This window comes from Fusarium venenatum, assembly GCF_020744135.1.
Source record: "Fusarium venenatum strain MPI-CAGE-CH-0201 chromosome Unknown EDB82scaffold_3, whole genome shotgun sequence".
Lineage (NCBI taxonomy): Eukaryota > Fungi > Ascomycota > Sordariomycetes > Hypocreales > Nectriaceae > Fusarium > Fusarium venenatum.
Window position 1 is genome coordinate 5,657,691 of NW_027072131.1, and position 25,730 is coordinate 5,683,420.

General features: G+C 48.5%; 4 protein-coding genes across 4 annotated transcripts; 2 read left to right on the forward strand and 2 right to left on the reverse strand.

The window, feature by feature from the left end:
* Positions 1–3,456: 3,456 nt before the first annotated feature.
* EDB82DRAFT_547221 (uncharacterized protein) lies at positions 3,457–7,147 on the reverse strand (the record flags this gene model as incomplete). Its single annotated transcript, XM_065609487.1, has 4 exons — positions 3,457–4,930; positions 5,177–5,291; positions 5,704–5,912; positions 7,107–7,147. The coding sequence occupies 4 exons, from the start codon at positions 7,145–7,147 to the stop codon at positions 3,457–3,459; spliced, it is 1,839 nt and encodes a 612-aa protein (XP_065464136.1).
* Positions 7,148–15,140: 7,993 nt separating this feature from the next.
* Positions 15,141–17,326, forward strand: EDB82DRAFT_261485 (uncharacterized protein). The gene is made up of 2 exons (XM_025728324.2): positions 15,141–15,722; positions 15,918–17,326. Exons 1-2 carry the CDS (start codon positions 15,638–15,640, stop codon positions 17,222–17,224), a joined length of 1,392 nt encoding a protein of 463 aa, XP_025582703.1. The 5' UTR covers positions 15,141–15,637; the 3' UTR covers positions 17,225–17,326.
* Positions 17,285–22,418, reverse strand: EDB82DRAFT_547223 (P-loop containing nucleoside triphosphate hydrolase protein; the record flags this gene model as incomplete). Its single annotated transcript, XM_065609488.1, has 14 exons — positions 17,285–17,510; positions 17,568–17,948; positions 17,996–18,707; positions 18,760–18,824; positions 18,874–18,924; positions 18,976–19,047; positions 19,122–19,224; positions 19,280–19,636; positions 19,684–19,846; positions 19,894–20,067; positions 20,116–20,861; positions 20,914–21,130; positions 21,179–21,543; positions 21,647–22,418. 14 exons carry the CDS (start codon positions 22,416–22,418, stop codon positions 17,285–17,287), a joined length of 4,404 nt encoding a protein of 1,467 aa, XP_065464137.1.
* A 693-nt stretch (positions 22,419–23,111) lies between these two features.
* On the forward strand, positions 23,112–25,510 carry EDB82DRAFT_433211 (P-loop containing nucleoside triphosphate hydrolase protein; the record flags this gene model as incomplete). The annotated part of the gene is made up of 5 exons (XM_025728326.1): positions 23,112–23,195; positions 23,248–23,416; positions 23,474–23,671; positions 23,731–23,923; positions 23,971–25,510. 5 exons carry the CDS (start codon positions 23,112–23,114, stop codon positions 25,508–25,510), a joined length of 2,184 nt encoding a protein of 727 aa, XP_025582705.1.
* Positions 25,511–25,730: the final 220 nt, after the last annotated feature.

Below are 25,730 nucleotides of genomic sequence, written 5' to 3' on the forward strand. Positions count from 1 at the left end.
AGGCCTCATGAGTGGGCCATCTCAAAAGTGAGACAAGCAGGGATATGACCAGTCCTTCACCGGTGTAGTCGCCTGCATGAGCCTCAAATCCAGGGTCGGGCAACATTTCTTGGCGCTGACTGACGGAAAGTTCTCCTCTGCCTGTACCTTTTCTGCATGTTGGACCTTGTTCTGACTCGCATGGTTTGCTTTTTCTTCCCGTCTCTTCTTTTCTTCTTTGTCGACATGCACGTATATGTGTGTGTATCGCTGCCAAACCTACGTGTTAACCAAGAAGGGCTGAAAGAATGTTGCATGAATCTCCCTCTCTCTCTGTTGGTCGAAGCTCTCTCAAGTATTTGATTCTCGCTTAAGTAGTGAATCAGAGACGAGTCTTGGTTAAGCGCGAGGCCGAGGCCGAAAGATAGGGGAAAAAAAGGCGAGGACAATGGAATGAATCTAGACGCAACATGGGACTCAAAGGAACTCGCGCCCTCGTCTCTTCGGCCTCTGATGGTCGCCCGCGCCACATACACACGCATACGTATCATGTTGTGCGGCACGGGGAGATGGAGGCTTGCAGAAATTGTCCGCTCTCGGTGGATGCATCGACCGGGTACTCGGCGACATGGAGGTGGGGGTGGATTGCCTTGTAGGGAAAGTACCATGCTTATATGCGTATGTGTGAGAAGAGAAAAGAAGAAAAAAGAAAAGGAAAGAAGTAAATACGATAGCTGAAGTGGCAATGAGGTCTCCAGTCTTGGTGATGGTGTTGTTGATGATGCACTGCACTAATATTGCAGTAGGCTATCGTTTCGAACCCAACAAAACTCAAAAGGCTATCGATCCTCCCTCCCTCCTTCCCGCATCTGCACCTGTCACCTGTTGAGTGACGTAGCAATGAAACCTGGGGCTTGATCGATCTTCCATCGTCTTCTGCTTTCGTACCTAGACCTCTAGCTTCTCACACCGAATGCGAGATTAGCTTCACCTAGTATCTGGTGCACACGATACAAATTGAAGATTAATAATAGAAATAGGCTTTCGGCAATAAGACCTCGTCAATCCAAAGTGGCATTCTCTTATTACCTACCCTTGTCTGGCGCGCACGTACACACACATACCTTGTACTGTACGTAGCACATACGTGGTTTGATTTTCATCCAACGAGCCTGAGCCAACAGCTCTTCAACATTGTACCTGAACATGCATCCGACCTCTTGTAATCCATACCAAAGACTCACTTTAGCTCGCCTGTACTGTACCTGCGACATTGCATGTCACTCTTTTGTTCTTGTCTTGTCTGTAACTAGGCAGTTAGATAATTTTCCGAGTCGACTCCACTCTATAGACCAAGCCAAAAGAGAAAGTGAAAAAAGAAATACATATCTACACTCTCTCTCTTTCGCTCTCAATAGGCAACGCCGATCCTTGTGCATACATTACATCTCTACACCAACATGCTTTTTCGCTATTGTTGATCATTTCCATTTTAATCAATGCCATTCCATCATTTTGCATGCGTTCTATGGATCTTTGTGTTGAAGAGGCTTTGCCATCAAATCTTAAAAATGGTGGTTTAATAAACCGCTTGCTTACACCCGCTCTGTCCCCGACATGTCGTGTTCAGTCCATGTTTATTTCCATCAATGGAGCAGTTAGCCAACTCTGGTCAAGTTCAATACTAACCAAATTAACTTAGATTACAACGTCAAAGGTACTTAGAGCCTCGTACCGTAGCGGTCCGTCCCCTTCCCGTTCGTAAAACGTGTTTAGCGTCCTTGGGATAACCTTAATCTAACCCAAAAGCCTAGAGCCCTAGCCCCCAGCCCTCAGCTTTAGCCCAATCCAGAGGTCTAGACCAGGTAGGCCTTACTCGCTGCTGAACAATGCTGTAATGCAATGTACTTTTGCTTCTCTCACATTCAAGCACATGCATGCATCGTACCTTTGAATAAGATTGAGATGTGTGTGGTGTAGGGAGCAAGGTTGGCTTGACCCAGTAAGGAAAAACATGACAAGGGTATCGGGCACTACCGTATCCTGCACTCCTTGTCAGTGTCAAAACCAAGCATGTCGTTGGCTATCACAACAAGGCGACTGAATCCCTCCTCTTCATTTTGAGGCTTGGTTGAGTCTCTTTCCTGTTGTCGCCAGAAAGAGACATGGTTGCGAATCATCCACTCAATACCAGGTTCAAGTCCACACCCCCAACATGGTCTCATTCCTTCTGTCGCAGTCGGCTCAAGGAAAATCCAACAAGTCGAGTCACTTCACGTCAAGTCAAGAGAAAAACAAGACAGACTTCAAGACAAAGACGAAAGTAAAACCCTGACTAGCTCAACGCGTCCATTCTAGGCACGGATCAAAGTTCCGAGACACGTGCTAATCTACCCATCTCTACCTAAGCTCAAGACCCTGCATGCAGATTCGTCTTGGGTTGTGTCGTGCTGTACAATGGGTACCCTAGTCTAGTCTCACGTCTATTCTTATCTAGTAAGCCGGCTTTCATTCAACCGCGAGTTAGAGCATGTATGATACTGTCTGTCATCGGGGCCAATCGATGGCAATCTTTCATTCAACTGCATATGCAAATCCCTTAACCCTATTACCCCCATCTCTGCTAGTGTCCCTAACGCCATTTACCATCCATTAAGTTACATAGGTAATTGCCTGACCAGGACAAATGCCCTGGGCCAGGCGATACATAGTCTTGCCTTGTTGTCTCTTCATCGAATGTGATACGCCCACAGCCTGCCGGGAGGCGGCTGGACTTCAATCAGGATAGGACAACAAGAGACAGGAGACGAAGAAGACAACTGCATTCAATACAAAAGTCAAGTCCATGAGAAAATGGACCACAAGAAGTAGAAGTAAAAGTAAAAGAAATGCACGCGACCCCGGGTATCCTTCTTCAGCAAGAAAACAAACAAATACCGAACCCCCAAACGAGCTCACAGCCTTTGGCTTTTCATCTCTCACCTCAGTTTTGTTGCCGCTGCCGCTGATCTTCTGTCTCGTACATTCTCGCCTTGTTGTTTTTGCTTGTCCTCAACATATCAAACGTCAGGTTCCTAGCTCCAAGTCGTACACGTCGTTATGCTTCACTCTTTTTCTCCTTTTCCGTCCACCTTGCCATGCCCTGAAGCCATTTCCTTGGTGGAATGCCCACCCCCTCATCTAACGAACGAAAGATTTGAGAAAACCATAATCCGAACCCCGTACTAATAATGCTAATGCCATACGAATGCCTCTTTTCGCACCTTTGCCGATAGTATTGACGCAATATCGCCTCTTTATTCGTTTATCTCCTTTTCTGTAGTGCCCACAGGCTTGACCGATGCTGATTCCCCAACGCCTTGATACGACCTGTAGCGTTCCCTGCTCCTTGTAGCGTTTCGTCTCGTGCTCACCCGTTCGCTCAAAATTGACGGACACGACCTAATAGTCTCCAAGAGCGATGTACGACAGCACTGGCTATGTCATGGTCATGTTGATACCCGAGGAGGGGATTGGATAGTAGCCGCTCGATGTGGATTTGCCTTCGAAGGGTCCTGGCGGGCGATCATTCATTTGCGCTGGTGGATGGAAGATACTGGGGAGGGCAGCGCCGTCATAATCCGGCTTGATCTTGCTGCTCACCATCATACTCGTAGCCATATGCGATACGACATTATCCCGATCAGTTCGAGGGTTGAACAAGTCAATCCTGTCGTTTTGCCCTTCGTACATGGGCCCTGGATAATACTGATATTCTCGAGTCGTACCAATCGCCTTGGAATCCTCTTGGGGAATCATCGATTCGGGCGGTATGTCGTGGTGACGAACGCTGTAGAGGCTGTTACGGGCATCGAACCCACCAGTTGCGTAGCTCGGTCCACCCATCATGGAAGTGTTGAAGTCAGCCATGCCGCCGACAGTGTATCCTCCCAGGTTGCCCGAAGATCCACCCGGACCACTGCTTTGGCTTCCCCGCCTGTCGTTCTGATAGTGTCCTGGCGACCGCCCCCGGACGATCATTTTTGCAGATTTGCGTGTGGCTATCTTGACGAACTGGTCGCCGCCACCACCTTGGGTCCCAACATCACCCCATAGTTCGACGACCAGTTGGTAGTACTGTTGAGCAGCCCTTCGTTTCCCATTGTTCTGCGTGGCTTGCTTGAATTGAATTCGCTCGAACGTATGCTCTGTAGGCAGTTGCTGACCGCCGGGTTGATTGCTGAAATTGTCGGGGTAAACAGGACGGTTGGATACGACTGAGTCTGTAAACATGCCCATGTGGTGGTGGTGACTAGCTTCGCGGGGCTTGCTGCCCAGGCGAACCTTTTCGGGCTTCATTATGGGTCCTTTGTCTCTCTTTGGTGTGTGCTGCACCAACTCAATGTTGTGTGACTCGTTATCAGAGACGACGGCTGAGATGGACATGGCGAATCCGTACACCTGAACTGGCTGTGTTGAACCAGTCGCGGTATACTGGATGGAGACGCTAGGTATGTGAGGGCTCAATGAATAGGAACAAATGCACGAAAAGTAGTTCCTTCGGTAGCATGTCCATTCGTTCTCTGAAAGGAAGAAACCCTTGTCAATTGTCCCGTTGACTTCGACCTTGACAGGAGTTCCTGCACCATCGTTGTATTGGAGACTTCCCATCATATGAACACCGTGCAGGGGGGGGATATGGTTCCCTGTAGGCCTGTTGCCGTACCCGCTCGAGCCCATGCTTGGAGCCGAGAACGCTGTGCTTGGACTTGTAGTTGGTGATAGAGGGTGTCTTCCTCTTGGTTGCGTGGCAAAAGAAGGTGATCTCCCTGAATGCTCGGAAGGCCTCCTAAACCCCGGCGTTGCAGAGGTGTACTGCTCTCGAGCACTAATCTGGGGACCAGGGTGCGGAAGGCCTGGGGTGCGATGTGAAGGGGGATAGGGATATGCCATCCCCGTCGTGGACGTCGTGCTATCGTTGGCAGTCAGTTTCTGCTTTGCACAACTAGGAAGAGCTTCTTGTTCGTGAATGCCATATCAAACACAGCCCAAAGGTGCTGTGTTGGAAGAAAGTATGGAAGACGAAGATTGGGTAATAGTCAAGGATAAAGGCAAGTATGCAATTGCAACGTGATCTCCACCTTAAAATGTTGAAGGTGACGGGGGGAGCAAATAGAGGCTACAGAGCTGAAAAACGATAAAGTGAAAGACGACTTACTTGGAGCCCAGGCGAGAGCGGACGTCTATACCCGGATACAGATGGTGATGACCAGTAGGTTGTGACTGGAAAAAGGCACTTCCGTCCTGGGGGTACTGCGCGGTGGAGCTGAGAACTGGCGGATGGAACAGGTTTAAGAGCGACGAGGGCTGGGAGGGCTCTATCGTCAGAGAAGTACTGGTCTCTTGTGGGTATCTGGCGCCTCATCAGCAAAACGGCCTCAGGCTGACCAGAGAGCAGAAGCAGCAGAAAAAGGAGAAAGAGATAATTTTGAGTGAATAGGTAGGCAACAGCAACTGCACGGCACTGGCAGTTGGAAGTGGTAGTGACAACGGCAAAAGAGGCGGCCACAAAGATGCTGTATTGCCATGTCCTGAAAATACAGTGTTCCCCGTGTCACAGCTTGAGGCGCACGTCAGGTAATACCGTCGGCCGTTAATGTGCCACAAAGCCTGCCGAGCAGTTTCGAGAGGCTGCCCTCGCAGCCTATGCAGCAGCTTACGGCACTGGCACTAACACTGACTGACACCGGCCGGCACTGAGCGTTGACACGGGGCGGCGTGCAGTGGATGTGGGATGTAGAGGCAGGTAATAGATGCAGTGCAGCGCAGTGCAGTATAATGAGTGGGCGTGTGAAAGGACGGAAAGAGCAGGTAGGGAGTAGCAGTAAGCAGAATCGCGAACAAGGTAATAATAGAGCAGCCAGTGAGCGGGTTGGATGGGGAGGGAAAGGATACTAGGCACTAGGATCCGAGTAAGGTAGCGAAAGCCACACCCGGGTGTCTGTGTCGAACAAAGACAGCCAGAATACCTAGTTATCCATTGCGATTTGACCAAGCCACCGAGAGGGATCCGAATTAACGGGCTGCCGGCAAGCAAGCACCGAGAGCCTGTGAGACGAATACCGTCACTGACCGACTTAGGAACTTCGGAGAGACGAATAAACGTCGCAGGTGTTGTCTCCTTGGGCAGTAATGGGGAACACAGTTGAAGAGCTCAGAGAGGGGAGCTGGGTGAGGATGTTGCGTAATGATTAAACGACGGGGATTGGAATGTGTGACAATAAAATCGTTGGCAACAAGGCTGCACTCGCTGCTAACAATCCCAACCAGGTCGTGATGAAACCCTGCAATATTCTGAAATCCACTCGAAAAAAAGAAAAGAAAAAGCAAAATGAACTTGAAGCGCCGAAAAGCCCAAGCAGCAAATAAGGTGATCGATCGCGTGTAAAATCCGTCCTTATTCCATGGTTTCACAAATCTGGCCAGGATGCTAGAGAAAAGAGACAAAGATGATCAAAGCTAAATGAACTGCAGGTGGCGGTACAAGACATGGATAGTGGACAAGAAAATAAACGACAGGGGTGGTTCGGTAGCGGCGGCCAAGGGTAGCGAGAGATAGTAAATTGCCCACGCCCGAGTTGTCTATTACGACTTGTTAAAGACGCCACCAAGACTGAGGCTAGCCATAATCACAGCTGAAGTGATGCGTGAGAAACGGCAATTGCGACGTGTAGTAAAATGCAACCTCAAAGGTAGGTAAAGGTAGTAAGTGAATAGGGAACTGATACTTGACCATTGCCGTCATCGACATGGGTATATAGTAAAAGTAGTCTGGTTTGGTTGGGCTGATGACAACAGACCCATTTCCTAGCTCGCAACTCGCGAATAACCCAAATCACTCACTATCTTGAAGGGAAAATAACAAAACAAAACAGAACAGAACAAAAGAATAGAACACCACTATAAAAACAAATAACTGAAAAAGGAGGGGATCAAAAGATTTCGCACCATAAAGGGTTATAGCAATAGATTACAAGATGCATGAATATATGGCCATTCTGCAAATATGATAGAAAGGCATCCAGCAATGCCTGATATGAGCACGCGATAACGAAAGCAAGGGAGAGTTAACGAAAATAACGACTAACCTCATCTCTCCGGTGTGCGTTGCCATATCCATGTAGCCCATGGTGGGCGTCGAAGATTCGTATTCCTATCCGACAAACTTTCTATTAGCACTTGATTGCAACACTGATGCCAAGTTCTAATCAGCCTCGATGGTTTTTATGGGGGCCGTTAAATTCCTTGCTTCGATCATAACATAGTTCCAGCGTCGAGTAAATAACCGGAGATTCATTACAAACTCGTGTGTTCGACGGGATCCTTGAGTTTGTGTCAGTCAAGGTCATTTGCTATTATGTGATTCTCCGTTTCTTGCCCACAGCCCTGTGTATTGTTTGTTCAATTTTCTCATTTTTGATATGAGAATGGTTCGCCCTGACCACAGGCTATGCAATCATACCTGGTGGAACTCGGGAATTCAGACAGAGTTCTTGCCATGGACAAGATCTTCGGCCTGCTTGCCTTGGTGCACCAACCACGAAGCATGAGATGTAGAGTACGGCAGAGCATGACAATGCATTCCGAATGACACTGCTCATTTCATGCCGGTGAAGGACACTTGTCTGGGTCCTTTGGTGACTTGTTTTGACTTGGGCAATGCTCAAAGAGGCGTTTGTCTACCGCAGACTGGTCTGCACTAAACGCCTCAAGACAAAAATGCATTGAAGGCTAGTTGCAGAACAGGCCTGCGGCCTTGTACCGCGTATCACGCAGACGGAAGAAGTAGCCACTTTACCCGATATGCCAGAAATGGATGAGATGAGAGGCGATGAATATGAAGACCAACGAAACTCTGATACGTACCATGAGGAAGCAAAGTGCTGGCAACTTGGAGCTCTGTACGCCCAATCTTTCATAGATAACATATGACCCAAATGAAGGCTATTGAGAAATTGTACCGAAGAGTATCTTACCTTCGGGATTTGAGAACTCATACGCACGTTCAATCGATGGCTTGGCGTTAACCATCAAGCGGACACCCCTTTGGTCGGATTTGTCGAACAGATCATGCAATCGACTGGCGACTTGGACTTCGACACTTTGATGACAATCGGTTACCATGAGTCGTGTACCAGAGCGTCGACGAATCTTGAGAAACTTACCTGGAGCTTTGAGAGGAAAGCTTTCTCAATGTAACAATCGTCAATCACTCGTGAAAACGGCGGCACCCCTTTTCTCGTTTTCTACTCGAACCTAACTCTATGACTGCGTCAGCTTCATGTTTCTTTCTTTTCATACTCTTGGAGTGACCAGGAATGCCAAATGGGAATAAGAAAACTCAAGATTCTTCGGGCTTAGCGGATGCTCAAACTGACTCGAAGATCTAGTGGCCGTTGTCAAGATATGAGCTGTAAGCCCATTGCATACATTCGAATCAATTCTAGTAAGATTTTGGCAGCACTGTCCTTCCATGGACTCCGAAATAGTAGTCCATTCTTGTTGAAATCACTCATGGCATGTGTCTTTATCGACGGCAGGACGATGCCACAAATGCCAAGATACCCTCGAGGCTTCTAGGGTTTGTACAAGAGGTGATTGAAGGGTTTAATCGCATGGCAATATTTTGATGCTATTCCTTCGAGCATGTGCATGGATTCGGTAACGACAGAAAGCGGGCAGCGGTGCTGAACTCGAAAACAATAGCCGTGTCTTACCCTTGCTTTACTCATTAACTTGAATGAGCGTTGTCGTGTTTCTGTTTATCCTTCAACAAATGGGATGTTGATAAGTTGCTCTCGTCGGGCTTGGGTCGGAATGATGGTATTGATCAACGAATATGGTGTCACAAACAGGAAGTGCAGTGTTGAAAGCGCAAGCTACCAGAGGGATATTAGCTCCAGGCAAGACACAACCGCGCGAGTGCAGGATCTGGCCGTCTATATACCCACGCTTCGATTTCAAGTAGTGGTGGCTGACTTGGGATCGCACAGGAATGGACTGAGGAGGTCAGAGTCAGAGCCTTCAGGGGATGGTTATTAGAACATGTCGCACAAAATTGAGAGCGAAGTAAGAAGGCAAGGAACAAGGTCCTAATCAGAAGGTCTGCCGAAAGCTTCGAAGGAATAACAGCAGACTCGGGGTCACCGGCGGAGGGCAGGCACTTCGAATGAAAAAGGATTTGAGGTCGTGCAGAGTCTGAGACAACGGGACGTAGACATGCAAATTATGGGAAGCCCAGAAGCCCCAGCGTTATTGTCAAGGTAGGCTTCTGGATATCTCATGTATAGTTGAAATTGCTTCCACGGTCTTATGAGTGGTGTATCGCGTGGTCCAACAACCATCAGTGCTGAGCTCTTGTGGAGAGCCTCAACACCAGTGGAGCTCACAGTAACAATTGAAAGCAAGAACCCGCGTAAAAGTGCAGGGCTATGCTGCAATTTCTTCATAATTCTCGCCATCTGAACCAAGCAAAGCTCCAAAGAGCCCTTCTTGGGCGTATTCCCGGTTTAGCTCACGGGCCGCAAGACGGCAGCAGAGACTGGCCATCGGAAACAAGATGCATACGCCGAGGCTAGTCTCTATTGATAATTTTCAATTCATTGTATACTTAGCTGTTGGGCCATTGCGCCTTGACTGGTGGACGCAGAGATAAGCCTCAGAAAATAACAAAGTGGCATCTGTAGTCTTTGTGCTTCAAGTATGCTACGGCCTTGGACGCTGCCCTGAGCCTGAAGACCAGTATTATCCACTCCAGACGCCAGTACGAGTGCATGAGCATGCAAGCACCCGTCCGCCAATGCTTCTACGATACGCCACAAACACAGGCGTTGATTGGGAAAGCCTTGCTTTGACGAAAGAAAGACGCCAGAGACGGAACACTGCAGACTAGACTAGGTTTGTGCAGTGGAGTGACAAAAGCGAGCCACTTGGATCGAAATGTGCCTGACTTCTGAACAGTCTTGTCTCTGATACGAAGTCGAAATGCGTCAAAAGAAAACCCCAGGTCTGACATGGAAAAAGAAACGGCGAGAACCGCTCAGTCCACTGCCGAAAGGTGTTGGCGCAGTGATTGACAACTTGGCCTAGGTGTATTCGGGAATTTTTACTTACATCCAAGCGCGGTGAGGCATAGAAGCACAATCGCCAAGCGACCAAGGCAGCGACCAACCACAATTGACACGGCACCTCAATCATTCAAGCTTTCGCTTCTGTCAGCCCCCCATACACAGGCTTCGATGGCCGGGTGGTTTTCAACCCTGGCAGCCTGGGCCTTGACGTACTAATGCTCGACATACTGTACTTTCCTGGAGTACCTGTAAGGCGAAGAATGATCGACGGACCCCTGTCATATGCCCAGGCTATGTTTCATGCCCTGACGGGTCTAGTTATCCTTACACAACGACACGTGAGGCCGAAGAAAGGTTTCATCTCCACGCACCGCGGATGCGGCATAACACGCCCTGAACAGCAGGAGACCGAAATCTATGGAGCCGTCAGCCAACGGTTTATTGGCGGCAGGCTAGATACGATGACCAGGGCAATGCCGAAAGCTCATGTGGAGCGGGTCAAAATAAAGGCCCATCGATTTCATGACCAGAGGTTCCGAGGGGGCGTTGGTGAATGCGCAGGTTATCAACGAGCCAATGAGAGCTTTCCATACCCGAAGTGAGGAGAAGGGGGCGGCGCATACCCATATCATGATCCAAGAACTGATAAATCTGTGCAGAAGGCGACGCGGCAGAGGTCGTCGGCTCGCGGGCTCGCGGGCTGCGGGCTTTTGTGTCCGCCAGTAAAATGTCACCAGGGCCATTTAATGACGATATCGGTCGGTTCCTGCCTAGCAACGTGCAAGTTGACCGATACAGGCTACAGTACTCGTGTCAAGGTCAAGTCGGCATTATCGCGCTTCCTGTCAATATGGGCGTCTAGGAGCATGCTTGATGCCTGTGGCATCAAGGGGGCTGATTTAGAGAGCAACATGTCATTGCTTTACCTCCCGGAGCGTGGTTGGCCAAGAGAATCAGACCGGCGGTAGGAATAAACGAATACATGGCAAACGAAGATGAGGGGTTGACCTTGAGTCGGATCGGGCCGTCCATTGAGAGTGTTTTCCATGCCAACGGCTATGGCCCGCAGTGTATTGTTGTAGCCAGAAGGGGTGGTGGAACTACGGCCGTTGAGAATGCTACTCCTGTTATCAGACATATGTGTTTGCACCAGTTGAGGATAAGGATTTTGGGCCGTTCGGCGTGAATCCAGCCAGATCTTTGTATGATGTGACATTTGGCTGTTTCCAGGCTCTGGAGTCGATCAACATTTCCATTTGCTATCCATTTTGTTGATTGAGGCTGAAGATGGCACGATCATACTGCAGCGAGGTAGTGATACAAAGTCCAAGAAGAACCTTCATGTGAGTCCCTCAAGAGGACTCAATGGTGAAGAGATTATCGGCACAGCACCAGTGCTAGTGGCTAATCGATGCCATGCAGTTGAAAAAGCAAGTCAGTGTCGCACTGAGGGACAGAGACCGCATATATTTCCAGGCTGCAGCTGCCAATACAGAAACGACATGGACTTCTGCATCTGGGGTCTTGAATGTTCAGAATGAGGACGCTGGTCATGACTGTCTTGGAATGCCAAGGCTGCCTGCAATTCAGTGGGATACAAGCTGAAGACTGGCAAATCAGCAAAGGCTGAAGGGCTTGCGTGCATCAGGCCCAGCCAGGTCCCGGTCCTCTGGGCAACCCGATCCTAAAGTATCGTTCGTACGTACAGTATAGTGCTCTTGATCTTGAACAAAGCTGCAACGGCCACGGCGGATGAAATGTTCGCTACTCAAGTCAAAGCTTGGATCAGACGGCAAAAGGCCGCGATAAGACCGCGGCTTGGCCGCACTCTAGATGGATGGGAAACAGCGACAGGCGCGCAACGTCTAATCTCCCGGATTTTTCAGGAGGAAGATCCATTTCGAATGCATGGGCTAAGTAGGCGTGGGCGGAAGCTGTGGTTGGCTTCCAGCAGAGGTCGAGGATTGAGTTGACTGACATGGAAGCGAAGTTGTCACGTACGGGGCGCCTTCCCTATCTGGAGTCGGTCTGGTTTATCCCCGATAGCCATGGCCTTGTAATGCCATTGGCTAAGGCGGACGGTACCCTGATGCTCCGCCATTCAGCGGCCCCGTTTTGTCGCCTTCCACCTACTAACTGTTAGTGGTTCGTTGGCGGTCATCCCTGCATGTTTGATCCATCGCACCTTCCACTACAAGACAAACTTCTCAATTACTAACCTTGACTAGTTCCTACCTTCTTAGATGATGTTCTAACGCCTCATATAATGAATTAGTTCCTTTCTGCATTCTCCGGGGAGAAATTCGGGCTGTTTTATTTCAAACTTCTGAAAAAAAAATTGAAAAAAAATTGTATAACAAAGCTTTGAACATGTTCCAGAATGATTTAGTCAGTACTCAACATGGATGCGGTCTCTCGTTATCAGTTTAGTGCAAATACAGGCACTAACTCGGACTATCATTATCCTCGAATTGTTACGCCGCCAGTTGGCTACTCGTTGAACCGCCTTACCAGCCTAGCAGCGCTTTAGCAACATGTAATAAGGCCTGTCCATCTAAACTGGGCACGAAATTTGCCTATGTTTAGATTTGTGAGTACCTCGACAGAGGAACAAACAGCAGGGTTGAGCACTCTCATTGCGCTAGTGAACCCCGATTTCATGACATAGAAGCTGGCAAGATTCTGTCCACGGCCTGGGAATCCAACTCATAGGATTACCGTTTGCGAAGAAGACCGCCTGGGGCCATTTTCATGTTGCACCATGCTTCTCGGATGCAGATGCAGAGTCAAGAGCAAGATTTAGCTCGTCACAACTAACACAAGTTCTCACCTCGAAATATCCGCCTGCAACGGATTTGTTCTACTCCTAATCAGGTCAAGTGTCTCACAAGGAAAAAAGCAGATGGATGTCAATGATCACCCTATACCTCCTGTCACTCTTGATTCCAATAAGGAAGCAGGATACGAAGCGGCCACACAGGATGCTTGTAGCTGAGCCTGTGTAGGATCTATGCAGAGATCATAAGCTACTGGCTCGTTGTTATGATTGCTTCTCTGAAACCAGTTCGAATGATCTTGTTGGGATAATATAATAAATCTGACACGAGCAAGAGATGTCTGCGTCTTGCAATACGAGTATTGTTACCAGCCCAAGTCGAATCCAGACCCGGCCCAGGATGCGTTTACCTGGTCTGTTCGTAGGCAAACCGGGGGTGTTTATCGTAACCCTGGACTCATTAATGAAGTTATTTGGATCACTGCTGTAAAGACACGCCATGACAGCATTTGCTAACGATCGACAATTCGTCCACCATACCAGGGTATATTATGCGATGGAACACTATTCAACCACTTTCAGCTGCTTCCAAGGTTGCTCTATCGGTGTGGCTACTTCAAATCGGGGTTCAAAGTGACGAACTAGCCAAATTTGTTCGCTTCTGTTTTCCGAATCAAGCATCTTGTCAAACCAAGTCACCCAAGCTAGCTTGGAAGCAGGCATATGTTGCAGAAAGAAGGCCTTGGCCAAATACTGGACCTTCTGCAGTGTTCCTCCCGCGGACGCTTCCTTTGGCCCGCGATGGGGAAGCCTCCCACATTTTGAACATTTCCCAAAAGCCCAGATCCATTTCAAAAGGCCTTTGTCGTTGTGAGACACGAGAAAGTTAGGGCACAAATCAAAGCTCACTTGGTAACCAATAGATCGCGAACCAGGGGGACTGCCACAACTCGGGTTGGCAAGCAAAGCCTAAGCACTACGCTTTTCACGATACCACGATGCTTTTCCCTTAACGAGGATTCTGTCGCGGTAGACTGGGGACCAGTTTGAGAGTCTTGTATGAGCGATATGCGCCCTCATAATGCTCCACGGACTTTCGCCAGTCAAAAATACACTTCATAGAGTTGATAGATGGTGGACCAATGTGGACAAAGAGCTGTCGTCATCTATTAGCAAACATAAGGATAGTATTTTACCCTCTTGAAATCTCAATGACGGTATCATGGGAGGCATGGCAATCATAACCTAGTTCTAGAGGTTATCCGCCCTGGGTGGCGGGAAAGAAGTTGGATGTGTTACCCTCCCAGCTTCCTTGACGAAACTGGGTGCGCAGCTACCCATAGTTCACGGCTCCTTGCCGACGAACGATCGAAAAGGCAACAGCAACATGAACCACTCATCTTTGGCGATTTCAATGAACTATATACTTTCGCTGATGAAACGTCGCAGTGAAGGACTCCGATATGAATGGATGATGCAGAGTAGACAAACACGATCGAGCGAACTCATTGGCGACAAAGAGCTGTTTCTATGATCAGGTATCCAAGAAAAGATTGCATGAGGATGCGGCCGTGCATCTCTCACCACAATACTTTGACTTGGTAGCACGCAGGTTTCCGGACAGTCTATCAAGATCCTTGACGCGTCTTGTACGCAGCCAAGTCCCTTGACGGCAATCGTATCAAACTCTTTACGAATTATGCATTGCCTGGCATTCTCATGACCTAGTCTCTTGCAGAAAGAGAGTACCAATATTCGACCAGACAGGACATCAGACATTCCGACAATGAGATAAGAATAGCCAACATCAAGAGGTGAGTATAAGTCATGATTGCGATTGGCGAATAGTATTAGAGTTCCGTACCTGGATTGGACCAACACACTCGGTGTAAGCCAGGCAAGGGAAGCATGACATCCATTGCGTTATGCACATCATCGCCGGGGTTTGGTCATGGGGCGGAGAGACAGAGGCAGAGGCAGAGGCAGAGGCAGAGGCCGCCTCAAGCATGTAGACGCATGAGCACTGCATTGATCCTCAGTGATCCTTGAAAGGGTTCTGGCATTGGTATTGGGTAAAATCAGGCAAACAGGTTTGAGAACCTTTTGTTGCTGTTGGAGTTTATTGGCTTACATTCGAGGTTCGAATCTAATCCCGGTAATGTTTTACCTCCAGTATTGTCCTGTACGGTGTGATATTATAGATATTTATGTATGATTTTATTTAAGAAAATAACTGGATCATTTACTGGAAACTGATGTATTTCTTTCAAGTCCATCCATCAATCATTCCATTGTTGGGTTAGTAGAAATAGAGAGATCTATCTGCCTACTTCTAGGAGTCATCCACGTATACTAAAGTACCTAATCAGGGGTCTTGTAAACTCCATCGGTAGTCGCTTGGCGCCTGTTTGGGCCACCAGTGGAGACCTAGACTGCCAACGTTAGCGGTCGGTCATGAACTAAGCCCACCTCAGCATGGGTCTCCACTGAAAGCTATCGTCATCCGCCAAAAAATGATGGTTACCTGAGCTGAGAAGGACTCATGAGGGATCCATTGATGACTCTATCGATCCTCCACTGCCCTTCAACAAATAACCAAAGGAGGTGCTAAATTAATCAGTCATCGAATTGACTCATATATAATGATACAAGATCCTGGAAGTTAAACAAATACCTTGTTCATCTCAACGTCGCACATTTCTTCCCTTCTCTCCTCTTTTCCTCATCTCCTCACCTCACCTCGTCGCAAACTGCACACAGCTTGTCCCCGGGCATGCCGAAGAAAAGGAACCACATAAAGTCCTTCAAGCCAATCTCAACGGCCTCTCCGTCTTCGTCAAGATCGACTGATACCTCTGGTAAGTGCATTTGGTCCGACACAATCCTGATCCATCGCAACCGCAACCGCAATCGCATACCCATTCCCACACCCCTCCTCTGATCACTCGGCCTCCGACCACCTCTCGGTTCGCTTCCTTTTGGACACCCTTCCCCTCTCCCCTCATCTCTCCAGACCGCGTGGCAGCCAGAGTCTCACAAGTGGTGCGCAACAGACAAGCCCTCCCGAAGCGTCAATGAGTTGCTAGCAAACCTACGTCGTACCTCGATCAACCCCTCCGCCGCCTCCCAGTCAGCCCTGCCTGCGACTGCTCCAACCCTCCCCCCGGCCATCAGGGAGCTCCTCCAGATCCCAGACACACCGACCCCCGCTCCTCGTCGTCAAGTCCGTCAAAGGTTTGATAGCGATGGCAGGAGACTCCCTGCTGGTCCTCCTCCACCGAGAAGCTGGGTCTCCCGTCAATCTGTGGATGCCGCTCGTGAGGCCTCCTCGAGCCAGTCGCGCTTGAGTCCAAGAGGGTTGGAAGACACCTGTTTACCAGGGACTTATCTTCCTTCCCGCGGAAGTCTGATAGACATCGTGCTGCAGAAGCTCGCACACGAATGGGATATCCACCGCATGTACAATCAGTATCATCTGTACTTCGTGCCCAACCATCTGAAGGCTGCCTTGATCCGCTATGTTGGAATAACTAGCCAAAACGGACTCTCCTTGAGTGATCTCAAAATCATTTTGCTGCCGCCACCAGATACTTTTGGCGATGACGAGTTAGATAGCCCAACGGCTTCAAACCTTGAAGTTAACTACCTCGATCTTTCGGGCTCTGCATGTCGGTCAATAAGACTAAAGGACGTCAGTGACTTGCTATTCCCTGTCAGAGACCAGGAGCCTGCAATAGAACTGCAAGAATCCTGGGACGTTTCCGAAGCCATTCCAAGCCCTCCCCGATCTTTGCTGCCCAACCTCACCCACCTCTCGTTGGCCTTGCACCCTCAACACGCTTCATCCGCATCATGGAAGCATCTACTTGCCTTGTCGTCCAAACTTACGACACTCACCCACTTGAGTTTAGCATTCTGGCCCGACCCGTGCCTGACACCACGGTCTCGATTGGCCACGGTCTCTTCCCAACAGGGACGTCGTATCCCTTACGGCGGGACGAACTTGTATTCGCATGCGATTGACCATGATTGGAGCGAGGCATTGCTCGTTTTGCGCACGCTCAGTAGGAATCTGTATTCGCTAGAGTTTCTCGACCTTACTGGCTGCTGTTCTTGGTTCCATGCACTAATGGCTGAAACCGGCCACGACTTTGTCAACTGGGCCGACCACTGGGGTAAGATCACCGAGCTTCACCTCTATGCAGGGTGGACGCCTGGGCCCAGCACGCTGCAGTCCGAGAAAGAGAAAGTCATTGAGGCTGTTCAAACAGCGAGGAACGTTGAAAAGCATATTCGAACTATGAGAGCAGGCAAAGGGAGATTTATTGTTGTAGAGCGTGACAATTTAGACAAGATGTAGAGCCAACTTGCAACAAACGATATCTCAATGCACAAAAACCACCAGAGCTTTACATATCGATCAGGTCTCTGAGCTAGGTCTAGTTGCCCAAAGAGCTTTGAACTTGCTGTCCGAAGCAAGAAGGTTCTTTGGTTCACCGACCTCTACGACGCAGCCTTTCTCCATCACAATAACGCGGTCGAAATCAACAATGGTGCTTATGCGATGGGTGATGGACACGACTGTGTGCTCTTTAAATTCGTGTTCGACGATGGCTTTGATGGCCTCCTCGGTCTTGGGGTCCACGCTGTCGTTCTGTCAGCTATCTTAGGCCCTCAAATTTGTGACTTGGTCGTCTACTTACCTGCTTGTTACTTCGTCCAGGAGAACAATATTTCCGTCATGCTTTCTCAAAACTACCCGCGTCAGAAAGAAGAGCTGCTTCTGACCATGGCTCAACACATCCTCATCAAAGGGGGCATCCAGGCCACCGTGTTGCTCTACAGCATCAAACAAACCAACAAGACGAAGCGCTGTGTTGATGTCATCATCAGAGAAGACACCCCGCGGATCTGCGTTGTGTCTAACGGTGCCGGGTAGAACAAACTGGTCCTGTGTAAGAGTGATGAGACGGCGACGGACAGTTTCCCTTGGCAATGAAGATAGAGATATGCCGTCTATGGTAATGCTGCCTGATTGGGAGTTGAGAAGTCGCAAAAGAGCGAGGAACAAAGAGGATTTACCGCTGGACACAATTAGTCTGATGCAGAAACGGGGGTTTGACCTACTAACCTTCCTGTGCGACCACAAATAGCAACCTTCTCCCCAGGCTTGATCTCAAAAGAAACAGCATCAAGAGCACAATGGACGTCTTCTTGATCACTTCCATACGACGCCGTCAAGTTGCTAAACTGTATAGCACCCTTATCTGGCCACTGTGAGGGAGGCTCTTGCGTCTCGCCAAGCAAGTTCTCTTCTCCAGTATCCTCCGCAAACTGTTTGATACGAGCGACAGCGCCAATAGATGTCTCGATCGATGTCCAGAACTGGATTAGCATGTTGACAGTCTCACTCAACGAGATTAGCTGAACAAGCGATACACCAGTCAACCCAACGTCTACGTCGCCACGGAGACGAACAGCGAGTCCAACAACGAGGAGAGCTAGGGCCGCAGTTGTCAGATCGAGAACCAAAACTAACCAACGTTGTACAATCATAAGGAGATAGAATGGCCTCTGTGAGCGGTCTACGAGAGCGTGGTTGGCCTCGATAGCAGCGGATCCCCAACCAAAGGCCCGTATGGTTGCTAGACCTGAAAGGGTCTCTAGGAACTGTGTATACAAGGGAGCTTTCTCTTCAAGGTCCAAGAGCCGGAGCTGGCGAGAGGTCCGGAGGTAGGCGCGCTGGAGATAGAAGTAGATGGCTCCCAGAAGGGGAAATGTTGCTGCTATATAAGGTGTTGAAGCGGCAAGGAGACCAGCCTTAGCGATGGCACCGAAGAAGCCTGTTTTATTAGGAAAGTTTTTATGAGAGTGAGTTGCTGTGGGTTGGCTTACTGGCGAGAGTTACAACAAGTCCAAGGGGGAGATGATTGTCAACCATTCCTATGTCCTGCGAGAATCTACAAAAGTGTTAATCTCCAAAAGCATCCCCTGAGAGTCCGAAATTACCTCGTTGTGATGGAACCAAGATCTGTCGTGGTAAAAAGTGATAACGGTGCCCTAGATTGTCAACTAATCTATCTCCGACATCCTTGTCAGATAGGGACTTACCTGATGACAGTCGACAGCAGTCTCTTATGAAGAGTGATGCCCGACTTTGCTGCTACCAAGACGATGACGAACCTACTCTGTCGTCAGTATCTGATGTCCTCAAATATTTGGATTTTATAGATAGTTACCAAATGAGAATAGCAAACCAGACGACGCTAATTATCTGCAATGCAGCATATATTCCAAGGTAGTAACCGGCTCTGTCGTTCCCTTTCTCATTATCATCAGTCCAAAACTTAAGCCAGATTGCTGGAAATGAGTTAGCCTTGCCTTGGAATGGCTTCGAATGATGGGTACAGCATACTTGGAAAGCTCCCGAGAAAAGCCCAGATGATCTCGAGCCCCAAGAGGGTAACCATGAATAGACCACCAGTGCTACTGAAATAGTATCTGTAGACTGTCGAGTCACCGCGCTGTCGCCGCGCATCGTCTGGCTCTTCCTGCTGCTGTGGAGTTTCATGCTTGGACTGGCCGGTCTCATCGATAGCGTGCTCTTTGACTACCTTCCCTGAAGCTTCAGAGTTAGAGTGTCTTGCCTTGTCATCCATCAAAGATTTCACATATCCGTTGGAGTTCTCTAGAGTCTGGAATGAGCCTTGTTCAGAGATTCCCCCTTCTTTGCTTAGACAAATAATATGATCAGCAGAAGTGAGAAAGTTGGCTATTTTACAGTTAGACATAAGTCATCAGTGCTATGGAACAACTCGCCTGATTGAGTGGCAAGAATCACAGTTGTTTTCCACTGCCTGAATAAGCCATGTTTTCCAAGTAGATTCTCGAACACAGTTTGAGCAGTCTGATGGTCTAAGCCACTGAAGACGTCGTCAAGAAGGGCGACTCTTGGCTGTGAGTAAACAGCTCTAGCCAAAGCCTTACAAGTCAGTATCTGAAAAGACATTTGTCTGGTCCACGACTTACAACTCGTTGTTTCTGGCCTCCGCTCAGGGCATGACCTTTACTGCCAATGACTGTGTCATCACCCCGTGGAAGTTGACCTAAATCTTTCACAAGATCACAAGCCTTGATGACCTTTTGATAAAGGACAGGATCGAAACGAGCATAACCAACTACATTCTCGCGTATGGTTCGGTTCTGGTCGATTAGTAAATCGTCAATAAGTTTCACGTTAGATAAGCATACCAGAAGCCAAGGGCTCTGTTCGCACCAGGCAACACCACCACCGTGACTTTCATCGTGTAGTCTGATTATTCCAGCTGTTAATGGGGCTTCCCCGAGAATTGATTTCAATAGCGTGCTTTTCCCTACTGCTACTGGACCGAGAAGGAGAACAAGCTGGTTATATCCGACATTGAATGTCAGATGATGGAGTAGAGGGCGCTCCTCTGACCAAAAGATATCGACATGGGAGACCTCGATGGCAAATCTGCTAGTGTCAGAGTCTCTTATAGAAGGGGCCATGGGGTTTCTAAGCATTTGTAGCTCGATTGAGGATGTCTCTCCTAGCTGAGACACTTCCACGTCTGATGAAGATTGCACCTTGCGAAAGTCAAGACGAGATTCCTGCACCAAGAATTTCTGAATTCGTTCAAACGCCCCCAAAGCAGCACTCATGTCGAGTATGACCTCAAACATGAAAAAGAGTGGCTGTGCTAGAAGCACAATGAGTGAAAGCGCGGAAAAAAGTCTAGTAGCATCCAGCGTCTCCGAAGAGCTCGAGGCAACGCCCTGAAATAGGGCAAAGGCAGCAACAGGAGACATCATTAGAGGTATTTGAGCAACCGCAGAAGTAACACTGCTAACGACTCTGAAAGGTCTTGAAGCTCTAATCTCATCAGCTCGTAGATCGAGGATGGTGTCGGACAAATTTTGAGCCAGACCGGAACATTTGATGCTCTTGATGTGACCGATCATGGCTGAGGTGATGCCTGATTGTGAATTAGCCATGTTTTAAATATATATCTGGGAATAAATACTCACCAACTCGTTTCTGTGTCTTTTCGAGCCAGCCAATTTGATATTTGCGTGCCAATGGTGATACGAGGACAGTAGCGATAAGAGCTACGAGAGAGATGATAATGGGACCAGACGCTGCATATCCTATGTGAGTGCTTAGAAGCCAAGTGGCAATAGCAAGTTGGATGATATTTGCCCAGAACTCGTGGATCTCTCTGATGGCTCTCACAATAACGTCGACCTATAGAGATTTGTTAGCTCGCCATCTCAGCATTGGTATGGATCTTACATCAGAAGACATGAGTGTCACAGCTGCAGAATCGTCTGTGGCCGTAGTGCTCAGTTCGGTCACTTTGGAGAATACCGCAGAGACAAGGACGCCTCGCAATAAAGTGACAGAACGAGCATTGCGATGCCAGTAAAGAGCCTGAGAAAGGGCAATGCCTGTATAAACCAGACCGTATGCTGCAATGAGACCATAACCGATGTTGATTGGTTGAGATGCATCGCCAAGAAACACAAGGAGCCGGTTGAGGATGAGCGGTTGGCATATAGTGAATGCAAGAAGCGCCAGTCGAGGAACAATAACGGCAACAATAGGCCATTGTAGAGTGGTGATGCAACAAAGAATGAGACGATGCTTGCGGGCCGGAACTAAACCAGCATTTAGTACATAGACATCACCAAGTTTGTTTGGAATATAGTACTACTTGAAACTATCTAATGAGGGAAAGGGGAAAAGGAAAGGTAGACAAACCTTTTTGGTTGTGCCTATTCCAATGTCTCCAAAACCTGCCGATCAACCGTGCCGAACCCATACCCTCATCCAACTCCAACAAATCCATCGGCCGTAGTAACTTCCGAAAACCCGTCAACAGCAACGGCATCACCCACACAAAAACAGCCCGGGCATAAAGTCCGGCCGTGACTTCGGGCGAGTGAACCTCGGAGCCGGAGACAAGATACGGAGCTTTGCTCCACCCTTCAACGACGACGAGCATCGCCTTGAGTACAAAGGCCGCCGTGAAAACGGCTGGGATGGCCATGTTGACAGGGACAAGCCAGAGGGTGCGAAGGAGCGCAACATCCAGAAGCAAAGACACGGCAAAGAAGACATTCAAGAGCGAAGATGGACGAGGAGATTTGGCATGTTCGGCGTGGGAAAGGACACATGACATTAAACTGGAGGCAAAGGATACACATGCAGCAGCAATGGAGACGCGGTCTAGACGCGTGTTGGAAGCACGAGTTAGAGTTGCCCAGAGCACGACGAGCACAAGATGAAGCACAGCCAAGAGAGCAATAAGCGCCAACTTGACAGAACGAAGACGATGGCCCGTGACTTTGACTTGAGCGTTTCGGAGGCGGAAGATACGAAAAGGTGCAATAACAAGAAGAAGAGAGGCTGGTAAAAGCACAAGAATGGACTGTTCAAAGATGAGGGTAAAGTCGAAGCCATGGCGGCATTCGGGAGGAACAAATGGACCAAAGGAGGCGTCAACAGACGCAGCACAGTTTGTAGAGTTCATATTGATAAGAGTGGACGTTGAAGATGCAAAGCTGAAGGAGAAAAAAGTCAAAAGAGAAGGAGGGGAAATTATGAGTTACTATTTATTTGTTTATCACAGGCAGTCATCAACAACAGGGACAGAATAGGAAGGTGGTTATTTCAGCCGAAAAGAGGAAGGAAAGATAAAACAACAATAGCTACTACCCTGCTATTGAACTCAGGTAGGTAAGCATCCAATAATTAAAATCAGCTAATGGTTAACAATATTCGGATAAATCCGATTATAGCGTTATTTGATTTCCTAAAAGTTTTAATTAATGATTTCTTTTGCCCCATGAAAAAGATGCAAGTAGTAAGAAACAAGTCATTCGGCGTGAGTCACTCTTAACTGTATCACAATTTAATAATTGCACTAACAAAGACACCAACAATCGAGAGCCAGTGACATGGAGTACAAAACCATAGTAAAATGCCAAGAAACAAATACCAAGCAAGGCAGTTTACAAGTTGTACAGGTAGCTACTGTGTTTGTGCAGATCGCCCCTAAGGAAATATTAATCAACGTTAAATCCAACTATATAACATCACGCCTCATCTTTCAGAACAACCTCAGGATATAGCAACTACCTTCTCAATCCATCATCTCTCTTTCATCAATATCTGATTTCATCCCCAAACTCATACTACACAACTCCCAATCTCTCTTCCGACAATGACATCAGCGGCATCAGAACCTGTAGCCACCATTCTCTGCAACTCCAAGCAAACGCGTTTCCAAATCACCAACCATCGCGAAGTGAGCACGTCAATTAATGATAAATCCCATTTCAATTCTAAACAACATACAGCTCGACATTGACGGTGTAAACATCACTGTAACTTCAGGCGACAAAGCGACTGCCAAGGGAAAGGCCAAGGGGAAAAGCGATGGCGTCGAAATTCTTTCTGCCGCCAAGCTTCGGCTGAAAGAGGGACAACGATATGCCTTAGTAGGACGCAATGGGACAGGAAAGTCCAGTAGGTTTATGTCTGTGTGTTACAACAAATGCCCGAGATGTTGACCACACTCTATAGCACTCCTCAAAGCAATCGCCGAAAAGCTCATCCCTGGTATCCCAGAAGAGACGAGAATTGCTATTCTACAGCAGACTAAACTCACTGATGAAAAAGAGGAGCTTGATGCAAACCCAGCCGAAGGTGGTCAGTCATCTGTATTGGAGCAAGTCATTGAAAAAGCGACCGCCAAACATGCCATTGAACAAGACATCAAAGGTACATTTACCCGCCTAGCCTTCCTGTTCTCTTTGACAAATCTTTAACATTCAATCCAGGTCTCGCAGAGGGAATAAACTCGTCTGATCCATTTGCCCCGGTGAAGGCCTTAAGACAGCACAAACACAAAAAGCATCAGGAGCGTCTTTTTCGTCTGGATAAAGACGCTCGACTTCGTAGCGGCGCCCGCGGCATGCAAGCTCGAAAAGCCCTTACAGCATATGAGAAAGTTGTAGCAGAGTCGAATGAGTTGTACGATACTTCCTTTTCCTTTCATCTCAATCTCTAACTTAGTCCAGGCTTCAGCAGTCAAGCGGGGATATCTCTCCCGAAACGCTCCAAGCCGAGACCCAAGAAGCAGTCGACATGCTTGCAGATCTCCAACTTCAAATGGACCCAACTCGCGTATCAGAAATCGAATCAAAGGCAAAAAAGATCCTTACAGGTCTGGGCTTCTCCGAGACCCTCATTCAAAAACCGATCTCAAGCTTATCTGGCGGCTGGCACATGCGCGCTTCTCTCGCCACAGCTCTCGTCCAAGAAACAGACATCCTGATCCTCGACGAACCCACCAATTTCCTCGACCTTTTAGGAATTATATGGCTCCAGCGCTATCTCCAAGGTCTGCAAGACGACGATAATCCTCCTACTCTTATCCTCGTATCGCACGATCGCGATTTCACTTCTCTTTGCACCGATCTTCTCATCCTCAAGGACAAGCAGTTAACTTACTTCCATGGCGACTTACCCACGTACGAGGAGTCGCAAAGTGAACGTAAACAATGGCTTACCACTATGAAAGAAGCACAAGATAAGCAGAAAGCGCATATCGAAAAGTCCATCGCGGCCAACATGAAAGCTGGCAAGGCAAACGATGACACCAATAAGCTGCGCCAAGCCAAGTCTCGTCAGAAGAAACTCGATAATCGCTGGGGTTTGCAGGTTAGTGCCAAAGGAGGTCGCTTTAAGCTTAACAGAGACCTTGTGGGCTATCACTTGACAGCGCGTGAGGACATCGATATTCCACCAGAGGATCGTCCTGTGGTGGTGAATCTCCCCGAACCACCTGATCTGCGCTTCCCTGGCGCTCTGATATCCCTGGAGAAAGTTGCCTTCCGCTACTCATCCAAAACCCCTCTTGTTGTGCAAGATATCACCCTATCTGTCGGCATGGGGGATCGTATCGGTATCCTCGGTCTCAATGGCGCTGGCAAGTCGACGCTTATAAAACTTCTAGTGGAAGAGACTCGACCGACAGCAGGAACTCTGACGACGCATCCCCGACTGAAACTGGGGTACTACTCTCAACACGCTGTTGAAGCTCTACAGACTCTTGGCCGCTCAGAACCTACACTAACAGCCCTCGCTCTCCTAACTCGAGAAGTCGACGGCGAGCTCACAGAAGGAGACATCCGCGGTCTTCTGGGCCAGATCGGTCTTCCAGGCCGAATCGCATCAGACGTGCCACTTTGCAAACTCTCAGGAGGACAAGTTGTGCGCTGCGAACTAGCTCGTCTATTCTGGAGACGACCTCATTGCCTTGTTCTTGATGAAGTCACCACCCATCTTGACTACGAAACCGTCACGGCACTTCGGGAAGCATTGAGAGATTGGGAGGGTGCTGTGATTCTTGTGAGTCACGACCGATGGTTTATGCGCGGCGTAATTGAGGGTGCGGTGGAGGAGGGCGAGGAAACAGATGAAGATGACGATGAGGAGAGTGTGAGAAGACGAGTCGTTTATAGATTGAAGGGAGGTACAATGAGCACGTTAGAGAATGGCGTGGATGCATTTGAGCAGCTCATGGAAAAGAGGGTCAAGAAGTTACTTCAGGACTAGATAGTTGGTGTTCGGCAATGAATAGAACCAACGGTCTAGTCAAAGAGAAGAGGATCAACAAATAAGATCAATCCCAAGCATTAAATTCCGCCTTCCAAAACCCGGGGACTTGCCAGGATCTTGAAAAGGCCACGGCCTAGCATCTTGATGGCCATATCTCCACCTTCGGGTATTTCAATAATCGTCCCATCAATGCATACCTTTCGCCACCTCTCGTCAC

Bases quoted from the DNA above. Each gene is read 5' to 3' on its own strand.
- EDB82DRAFT_261485 (XM_025728324.2), top strand. From the start codon at position 15,638: ATGCCGAAGAAAAGGAACCACATAAAGTCCTTCAAGCCAATCTCAACG. The intron at 15,723-15,917 runs GTAAGTGCATTT...GGTGCGCAACAG, and splicing joins AAGATCGACTGATACCTCTG to ACAAGCCCTCCCGAAGCGTC.